At 54.1% G+C, this 9525-nt stretch overlaps 1 protein-coding gene and 1 pseudogene across 1 annotated transcript; both read right to left on the reverse strand.

The window, feature by feature from the left end:
* LOC101424284 (glutamine synthetase-like) overlaps positions 1-9525 on the reverse strand; it is a 416428-nt pseudogene that overhangs the window by 363230 nt on the left and 43673 nt on the right.
* Positions 2913-8686, reverse strand: CFP (complement factor properdin). The gene is made up of 9 exons (XM_004472149.5): positions 8540-8686; positions 8300-8450; positions 6566-6741; positions 5955-6125; positions 5625-5816; positions 5266-5439; positions 4825-5016; positions 4554-4665; positions 2913-3151 (listed from the first exon to the last, which is right to left on the reverse strand). The coding sequence occupies exons 1-9, from the start codon at positions 8601-8603 to the stop codon at positions 2986-2988; spliced, it is 1398 nt and encodes a 465-aa protein (XP_004472206.1). The 5' UTR covers positions 8604-8686; the 3' UTR covers positions 2913-2985.

The raw sequence follows: 9525 nt of genomic DNA on the forward strand, positions 1-9525 counted from the left end.
CTTTCCACACTCAGAGGTAGACCCAGCCCAGGACACGTACTCAGCAGATGCCAAATAATATTTGCCAAGTGAGCAAATGACCTTTATAGTTAGGGCAGAGGTGGGCTGTGGAAGCCATCGTGTCAATCCCACAAGACCCTGACTTCAATGAAAGCACAAATCCATTAAAAAATAACAATTTATTGACTGATTGCACCCAACACTGAATTAAGCCATTTACATGCATTCTCATTCGCCCCACACAACAATCTTATGGGGCAGGCAATATCATTTCCATTTCATAGTTGAGGGAAACAGAGAACTCCAATTCATTCCCACAGGGTCATATTCACTTTGTGATTCATACATGTTCTTTTTCTTTTAAGAATGTGCCAGGAAAAAGGAACAGACAGTGCCAGTGTGGTAGGAACAAACCAGGTGAGGGATATCGTGGTAGAAGAGTCAGGGAGGTTAGCAGGGGCCAGATTAGGTAGAGCCTTGTGGGCCATAGAAAGCAATGATGGAGGACCAGGTGACATGGCAGAATAAATGGAGAGAAGTAGGTAGATTTGAGGTCTCTTTTGTTTGCCAGATTTTCAGGGGAATTATTCACTTATTTGTTCATTCATTTTTCATTCACTAAGTCATTAGCCCATTTTAAAGAGGCAGTAATAGCGTGGAGTCTGAAGGCAACGTGCCTGGGTTCAAATCAGGTCTCCATCATTCACTTGGGAAGGTGACTTAGTCCCTTTGACACTTAATTTCCTCATTTGTAGCAAGGGGGTGATGAGGGGACCACTCCAAGGAGAAGTGGGGTGGGGTGGGCAGCCTTTTTGCCTTTGAATATGCCGTGACTTCTGCCAGGATGCCCTTTCCCTTCCTCTTTCAAGGGCCCCTCTTCCCCTAATCTCCCATAGTCCCCAAGTCAAATATTTCCCAAACCATTCTCTGCATCCCTCTTCCATCCCAGACAGCTTTAGTCCCACCTCCAGGCTTTTGCTTTGGCCATTCTTTCTGCATCTCTCTAGGTCGCCCTCTCTGGCATTCCAAATCATAGAGTTCCCCTGATGGGGAAAGCCTCATGAATAGGATATTTTCCAGCATTTTGAAATGTGTGCTCCTTTTTTTCTCTCTCAGTAACTGGAGCAAACATGCTGTGCTGGATCCATGGTGTCTTGTAACCCACATACATATCATGTGCATTCAAGGCACCCTAAATTCACACAGCTGTACACCCACCTCACACATACAGGCAGGTAGACACTTTTATGCACATGCACAAGTGCATACACACATATGTGTACACCTATAATTCACATATTGTTATGGCACACAATTGTAACCTCACAAGAACCCCACATATACTCAATACAGCCTTAATTCTTGCACAGACCCATAGGCCTGCATATCACACAAGAAGATATGCATCTCATAATGCACACCCACAGCCAAACTGCCACTTTCCTGTAAGCACACACAACCCCTCTCTTGTACCTCGTAGTAGCAGTCAGAATCTCTCACTTTGGCCCAGCCCTCCCAAGGTGACCAATTACTTACCAAATTAATTCTCACCACAACACATCAACTGGCCCATTTACACTAGAGGAAGTCGACCCAGAGAAGTCAAGTGAGCTTCCTGACAGGCTCCTGGTATCACAAATCTCCCATCCAAACCCTCCTGCACAGAGGGGCCCCCTCCACTCACAGTACAAAGTCCTAAACTCTGCTGCTGACATTTATGACTTTGCCACAATCCATCGTGCTGCTGACATATCAAGTTTATCATCTTTCCTTGCCTCTATTGATCCTGATGGGCTTGTTGTGAAGATTAAATGAGTTCATGCTATGCAAAGTCATGAAATACTACCAAGCACATAGTAAGAACTCTTACCAAAATCATTATGATTTGTCTCATCACAAGGGGCCCAGCATTCAGGAAGTGCTAACTGGACGAGCAGATGTTAAGAGCGTTGGGGTATGGGTTTGTTCCCTTCGCTGTGCAGACAGGTCCTGCCGACTCTTCTCTCTCCCCCATGATGCCCAGCACTTCTTTAGCACACAGTAGCCACTAAAAAGTGCTGAACATTCAAACGAAAGGGCCACCTAATCTGAGTCTGTTCCCTCGCTGTGGATACAGGTATGACTCAGACATCTCTCCTTTACTGCCTACCCCTATGATGTTCAGCCCTGGCGTTAGCATACAGCAGGTGCTGATAAATGAAATAATGACCAAAGGCCAAAATGTATGCTTTAGTTTGTCCCCACTCACTGGGGAGACAGGTACAGGCTCAGACGTCCTCTCCTACCATCCCTAGTGCCCAGACTTAGCAAGTGCACAGGAGTGGCTCCAACTCCCGACCCAGCTTACAGCACATCCTTGCCACTTCCTTGGTCCGCCTCCCGCCCCGCGAAGCTATTTGCCGCAGCTAATTGTGGCGTTGGAGTGGGGCTGTTGGGAGTGGGTGGGTGCAGGTGCTCGCGCAGCTGGGAGCCAACCCCAGTCACTCCTCTGCCCGCCGTCAACCAGATTGGCGCAAACTCCGCGATTCCAGGCTCGCGAGGGTGGGAACCGAGAGATTGCTTCAGGAGGCGGGTGTGGCGGGAAGTGGCAACCGACAAGTATGCCAGCCAATCAGAAAGCGCATCCCAGGGCGAGCGGCCAATCGGAAAACCTGTAACGCAGGGCTCTGCAGAGGGACGTGCCGGCTGGTCTCGGGGCACTAAGAGGGTGGGGAGCAGACCTCGGGGTCAGGGCAGCGGCGAAGGGCTGTACACTCGCCTTCGCTCCTGCCAAACTGGGGCCACGGCGGGAAACGTTTTTTTCCATAACAGGCCTCCGCGACTTGGCCCGTGCGGTGCCCTTTGCCTTAGATTCTAAGATGCTATTGCCCCACTCTTGGGGAGTTTTTCTCCTCCAAGGAACATTAGTAGAATCTGGAAGAGGCCCGTTTATTGAGGTCTGGGAGGTCAGGGGATCAGAGTCGGATGGGAGAGGAGTTAGAGGAGTTAGGGGCTGTCATCCAAAGGGTCTTTGCAGGCAGGTGCGTGTAGACATGGCCGCTTCTCCTCCACCGCCTGCTTCTGCCCCTGCAGCTCCTCGCACTGGGCCCACGGCTTCCCCCAGAAGGTCAAATTCTTCTCACCCTGACCTTCGACCGCGGAAAAGGTGAGCCTGGAACGTTGCAGGGTGGGGTGGGGGGTGGAACACGGGAGGAGCTCAGGGAAGGCATGAGTGCATTCAGCGAACTCTTACTGTTTACTATGTACCTAACACCACTTTTCAGCTATGTGATACTGGGTAATTTCTTTACCTTCCCTACACCCCAGTTTCCCTAATCTGCAAAAATGGAAATAGAAAAATACCCACCTCACTTTGCTGCTTGAGGACAAATGAGTTGATTGAGGTAAAGTGCTCAGAGCAGTGCCTGGCTCACAGTTATGTGCTCAATAAATGCTGGTAATTATCGTTGACATGAAGTACCCTTTTTTACCTTCAAAAACTCTTTATATCTCTCTATGCTGCCCCCTGAATAGAACCACGTACCCTGTTCTGACACTCAAGGCCTTGTTGTTGGGCCCCCATCCCTGTCCCAAAGCCTGATCCCTCCCTCAGAGTCTCTCTCACCCCCCCCCCCCCCCACTGGCTCCACTTTATCCAGATGCACTCCCATGTCTGGAAAGGCCTTGGCCTGGGTGATTTCTCCTGCTTGGCAGGCTCTTCATTCACTCCCACCACAGTCCTCTCAATCACTCATTCCTCCAGTCACTCTCTCACTCGGTCAAGTCCTTTGTGCCTCCTCTCAACACCCCTAACTCATCTTTAGGACCCACTCTAAACCCTACAGCTGGGAGACTACATCCCAGAAGGCCAGCCTTCTGTGAGTTGGAAAGAGCCCACTTAATCTTGATGTATGTGGAAATAAGAAAGGGATGAATGAGTGTTTTAGCGCTCTCCAACACCTGGGCCACTCTGGTCACATGGAAACACTTTGGGTGGCTGATCGTCCTGGGCCCGGGACACCACTCACAGTCTTGATGCCAGGACTGCCTTTCTTAGCCCCTACCTACTGGGGCTTCTTGAGCCTGGTAGAGGTGGCGGTCCCTTTCCCATACACCAGCTGTCCCTCATATGCCTCCTGCTGGGGCCCTGTCCACCTGGGTGCTTGGTGTCTGCCACCGTTGCCTATCAGGCCTTGGTGCGCCTTGGGGGCAGTGAGACAGCATGTGAGTGAACGGGGGCATGACTGAAGGCATGAGTCAGTGAATGGAGGCATAAGTGACCCAGTAACTGAATGAGGCCATCAAAGCCTGGGTACCTGAGAGGTACGAGTCAAAGGACACAGAAGGGCCAAGAGAATGGTGGAATGGCTGAATGCCTGAATGAGTGACTGAGGGGGCACAGAGGCTGCTCACTCTCCCCCAGTATCTTTTTCTCTCATTTTCTTCTTTAGTTTCTCCCCTCTTCCTGCAGCTGGGAGATGAGGCAAGCACCTCAGGCCCTGTGGCAGAAGCCCTGGTTGGGGTGGCTGACTTCCCCTACCCTGACTGCTGACCCACTCTGCCCCCTTACTCACGGGAATTTGGGGAGTGAGGCTGTGCAGTTGCGAAAGCGGCTGCGGGTGGGGTTGGGTCCACATGGGGGTGTGCACAGCCCCCAGCTAGTCCACTCGGACAATGAGCCTTTCACTGGAAGGAGGGAAGGGGGTCACAGAGTCAGCACTGGAGATCTCACTGGGAAGGTGAGAGAGAGACTGCAGAGACAGGGGGTCCACGGCGGGGATTCAGAGGACCACCGTCCTGGCATGGGCTGCCCCACCCTCACAGTGGAGTCTGTGGGAGACTCACAGCGGCAGCGCTGGATGTTGTAGCAGTGCCGGATATCCTGATGATTTCCGGGACATCGATGTCCATTGAACTTGCGGCCCTTGCATATCCTTGAGCGTGTCTGCTGTCCTGGGATTTCCTCACAGCTGATGGACTTCATGCTTGGACGGGAGCAGGGGCTCCACTCCCCCCAGGCCTCCCACTCGCCATCCACTGCAGAGACAGGGGGCACCAGTGACTCAGACCAAACCAGGGAGCCAGAGAGGTCAAGAGGAAGAAATGAGGGCTGGGGGAGGAAATGGGGGCTTATGAGAAGTGAGAATGGGGGATCAGAGGTGGAACCAAGGCATTGTGCCAGGAATGGAGGTATCAGAGGTAGGAATGAGGCCTTAGCAGCAGGAACCAGGCAAGAGATGGGCAAGAAGGCTTAGGCATGGAAGTGGTATGTCCTGAAGTGCTGACCAGGGCAGGGCACACCCTGTTTGCAGATGTGGGCCCGGGTCGAGTCGCCGGCACAGGTGGGACCTCCGTGCTGGGGAGCAGGTCGATCACATTTCCGCTGTTCCAGGATCTGGCCCAGGCCGCAGGTCACAGAGCAAGAGCTGATAGGGCCCCATGGCCCCCAGCCCCCAGCCACTGTTGGGGTGAAAAGAGAATAAGGAGAAAGGCCACTGCAGCCCCTAGACCCCTGAGGCAGACTGCCCCCGACTGAAGAGCTCCAGGGTCATGTTGTCTAGGACTTGAGCCCTGGAACTGGCAGAGCACCTGTGCCCTGAATCAAGGGCTCTGTTGGCAGTGTCAAAGGCCTCATGCCTGCATACCTGGACAGGGTGGCAGGCCGGCGCAGGCCCGCTGCTCATGGGCAAGCCCCGGGCAGGGCTTCCCAGGAGGCTTTGTGGAGGGCTCAGGCGCAGAACAGGTGCGACTCCGTCTCTCCACAGGTGCGTAGGGTCCACCGTGGCAGGTACCTGAGCAGGGGCCCCAGGGGCCCCAGGCAGCCCAGGCCCCGTGTGCTGTGGTGGGATGGGGTGGGGACATGTCAGGTGCGGTCATGTGTGCTGAGGTCCTCCTGCCCTGGCAGTTCCCTGCTGTAAACCCCACAGACCCACCCTGGCTGCCCCCATCCATGCCCGGTGGCTGCCCTCACTCACTGGGGCAGACCTGCTGGGTGTCACAGATCTTGAACTCGCGTGCCTCCCCTGGGCAGCTGCCTCCGCACTTGGGGGCTGGGTGGTCACATTTGCGCTGGCGTGCCTGGGTCCCTTTGGAGCAGGTGACAGAGCAGGAGGCCCAGGGCCCCCAGCTGGACCAGCCGCCTATCTCTGTTGGGGGTGGGGGAGGAGAAGAAAGGAAGACAGGATGGAGGTGGGGGTGTCCTTCTGGGCTTGTTTGCTCTCTCATGTGCCCCACAGCTGGTCTGTCAGTCAATCCTGTCCCCACATTTTCTGCCACCACACCTAGTCCTCCATCATGGTCCAGGCTGGACTATCGTCAGAACCTTCACTGATCCCTTCTTTAGAATTCAAGTCATGTCACGTTCCCCCCGCCCCCAGCCCTAATCACTGAGTAAAAGCCAAAGTCCTCACTGTGGTCCATGGGGCCCTATGCCATCAGGCCCCCATCACCTCTGACCTCCTATTGCTTGCCCCCTCACTCGTTCTCCTCCAGCCACTCTGGCCAGCCCCACTGACTGTTCCTCACAATCACATCAGGCATGATCCCACCCTCAGGGCCTCTTGCCCGCCTCGCTGAGCCTCCTCACCAGGACAGCACGGCTGGTCCTCACAGACCTGCAGCTGCCACTCGAGGGTCCCAGGCTCCACCTTCTCAGGGCACTGTCCGTTCCAGCCCACGCAGCGCCGGTGCCGCAGCTGGGAGCCCTCAGTACAGGTCACTGAGCAGGGGGCCCACACGGACCATTGGGACCATCGTGGGGTCCTGTGGAGAGGAGCACACGTGCCCCACTCTGGCTGGGGCTGGTACCGTGCGGGTGGCAAGGATGGCGGGCAGGGCTGCGGAGTGTGCGTGGGCATGGGTGGGGTGCTGGATAAATGTGTGTGGAATGGATTGATCAGAGCATCTGCCCCTGAGGGATGTTGGGAGATTGAGTGAGTAGAAGTGAGCCTACAGTAAGTGCTTAATAAATGTCATTTATTCTTCATGATCTGGGACCTGGAGTTGCCCTTGGAATGCATGCAGTAGGCAAATGTAAGGAATAGGAGCTCAGAACGGCTGTGAGAAACCCATCAGGCCACCACCCTGCCTAGGGGCAGGCAAATAGGAAGTGCTTAATAGGAGCCATTATCCTAATGTGGGGCTCAAAGTCCCCCTTAGAAACACTCCAGACCCACCCCCAACCCCCTGCAAAGCACTGAGTAGCTCTTAGTGATAGTTAGAACTGGTGACATGCTCAGGGCTCAGTGCTGCCCTAAAAAAATCCCCAAACTACTCCCTCCCACAACGTGGCGGGTATATAGTATGATTTAGGCCTTCTATTTGGTGTGCAGTAAGGGTTCGGTAAACGTAAGCTGGCATCTTGATTTGGAGACTGGAACTACTCTTGGACAACCTCAAGCTGCTCCCCGCCTCCGCACGGCATCTGATATGCCAGACGTGCTCAACGAATGTCAAGGGTCATGATAATCAGAGGCCTGCAGCTGCCTTTGAATGCTCCAGGCTCTTTCACTTCCACAGTGAGTCCATATACAGCAACCCACAATACAATAAAGGAGAGCTGTCATCATAATTAGGGGACTAGGGACACTTTTGGTACTCCCCCAGCTGCGCCCTCCCTGCCCTACTTCTAATATGTGAGAAGGGCTTGAGATGTGTGAGATATGGTGGCAGTTCTCTATCAAGGGTAATTTTGCCCCCCTCCCCCGCCCCCTGCAGGGACATTCAGCAATGTCTGCAGACTTTTGTGTGTGTGTGTTTAATTTTTTTTCCAGTTTTTTTTTTTTTATGGTACTGGGGCCAGGGATTGAACCAGGGACCTTGTATGTGGGAAGCCAGCACTCAACTACCAAGCCACATTGGCTTTCCTGCATTTTTTTTTGTTGTTGTTGTCTGTTCTGCTTGTTGTTCGTTCTTGGGTTTTTTTAGGAGGCATAGGAACCGAACCCAGGACCTCCCACATGGGAGGCAGGAGCTCAACCACTTGAGCCACATCTGCTTCTGGAGACATTTTTGGTTGTCACAATTAGGAGGGAGGCGGCTGCTACTGGCATCTGTTGGTTGGGTAGAAGCCAGGGATGCTAATATCCTACGATGCACAGGACAACACCTGCCCCCCCGCCCCCCCCTCAAAGAAACTTCTGGCCCAAAATGTCATTAGCGCCGAGGTTGAGAAATCCTGAGCTGAGGTTCCGGTCAGGGCCTCAGAATGAAAATCCCAGAGAAGGGAAAAGCTCGGCCCTGGGGCACCCTACAGACAGTCCTTTTTGCCTCCTCGCATCACCACCCACCCTCCCAGCATCTGCCCCAGGCCCCCCCTAACCTGCATGCCTGGCAGGGCCCACCGCCCGGCTTCTGGAAGGCGTAGGCAGCATTGAGGCAGCAGTCTTCGGCACTGACACCTCCCCCCAGGAGGCCCTTGCACGTGGCCGAGGAGTCCTCATACTTGGTGAAGCAGAGGACAGGGTCTGAGCCTGTGACAGGGCGGGGTTGGGAAGGCCAGGTCAGGGGTGTGGTGAGGCTCAGGCACTGCTGGGGGCCAGCGAGGTCTTCGCCCACTTACCTGTGGCTGGCAGGGCGAGCAGCAGCAGCAGCAGCAGCCGAGAGGCCTGGCCTTGAGTGGTCATGCTGAGCACTGTGCCACTGCCAGAGAGGAAGCCTGGCTTTATCTGGGCTGCCCTGCCTCCTGGAGTCAGCAGGGAAAGAGGAACCAGGCTGCAGGAGGAACTGGGAGGGCGCTGGGGCCCATGGGGGAGGTGAGGATGCTGTGCAGGATAGATTTACCCTGACCGGGTCTCTGTCTTGGCAGCCTCCTCTACCCTCCCTGCCCAATTTCCGGTCTCACTCTGTCTTTGTTTTGTTTGTCGCCACCTTCCCAGCGCTTAGCACTCTGCCTGGCAACCCGTGAGGGCTCAGTCAGCCTTGGGCAAATTCTTACTGGGGGGAAATGGAGCATTGTTTGGTGCATGATAGACTTCCCAGCTGTGTGACCTTGGGCAAGTCACTTCAACCTCTTTTGAGTCTCAGTTTCCTCTTTTGTAATCTTCATAATCTATACCATAATTGCCCCGCCAACCTCATGGGGTTGTTGAAGGTTGGAATGAGTGTGACATGGTCACAGGTGGAGGGGGCATTGGGGTATTTGCTTCATTTTCTATCCTAACTTAACCTCAGCTGTGGTCTTTCACGAAAGTGAGGTTCCCTGCGGTCAGCATGTGGTGTGGGAGGTTAAGCACAAGGGAAGTGAGAAGGGGAAGTGACAGGAGAGATGGGATGTCAGAAGGAGCCAGTGGGGCCATCTGCTCTCCTGGGGGCCCAGCTGGGGACACTTTTGGGGTCTGTGGAGGGGGCAGTTAGGAGAGAACCAGCTCTGCCATATTCTAGCAGAGTAACACTGCCCTCCTTGAGCCTCAGTTTCCTCCTCTGTAAAATGAGCATGCTGACCGCACCTAAATCGTAGGGTTTGTGGCAAGGATCGGGAGTTGAGATTTTTAAGTGTTTGAAGAGTGCCTGGCATATAGTAGGCACTCTGTGTTTGTTAGGTAAATT

Source organism: Dasypus novemcinctus, chromosome X, assembly GCF_030445035.2.
Source record: "Dasypus novemcinctus isolate mDasNov1 chromosome X, mDasNov1.1.hap2, whole genome shotgun sequence".
NCBI classification, from domain to species: Eukaryota; Metazoa; Chordata; class Mammalia; order Cingulata; family Dasypodidae; genus Dasypus; species Dasypus novemcinctus.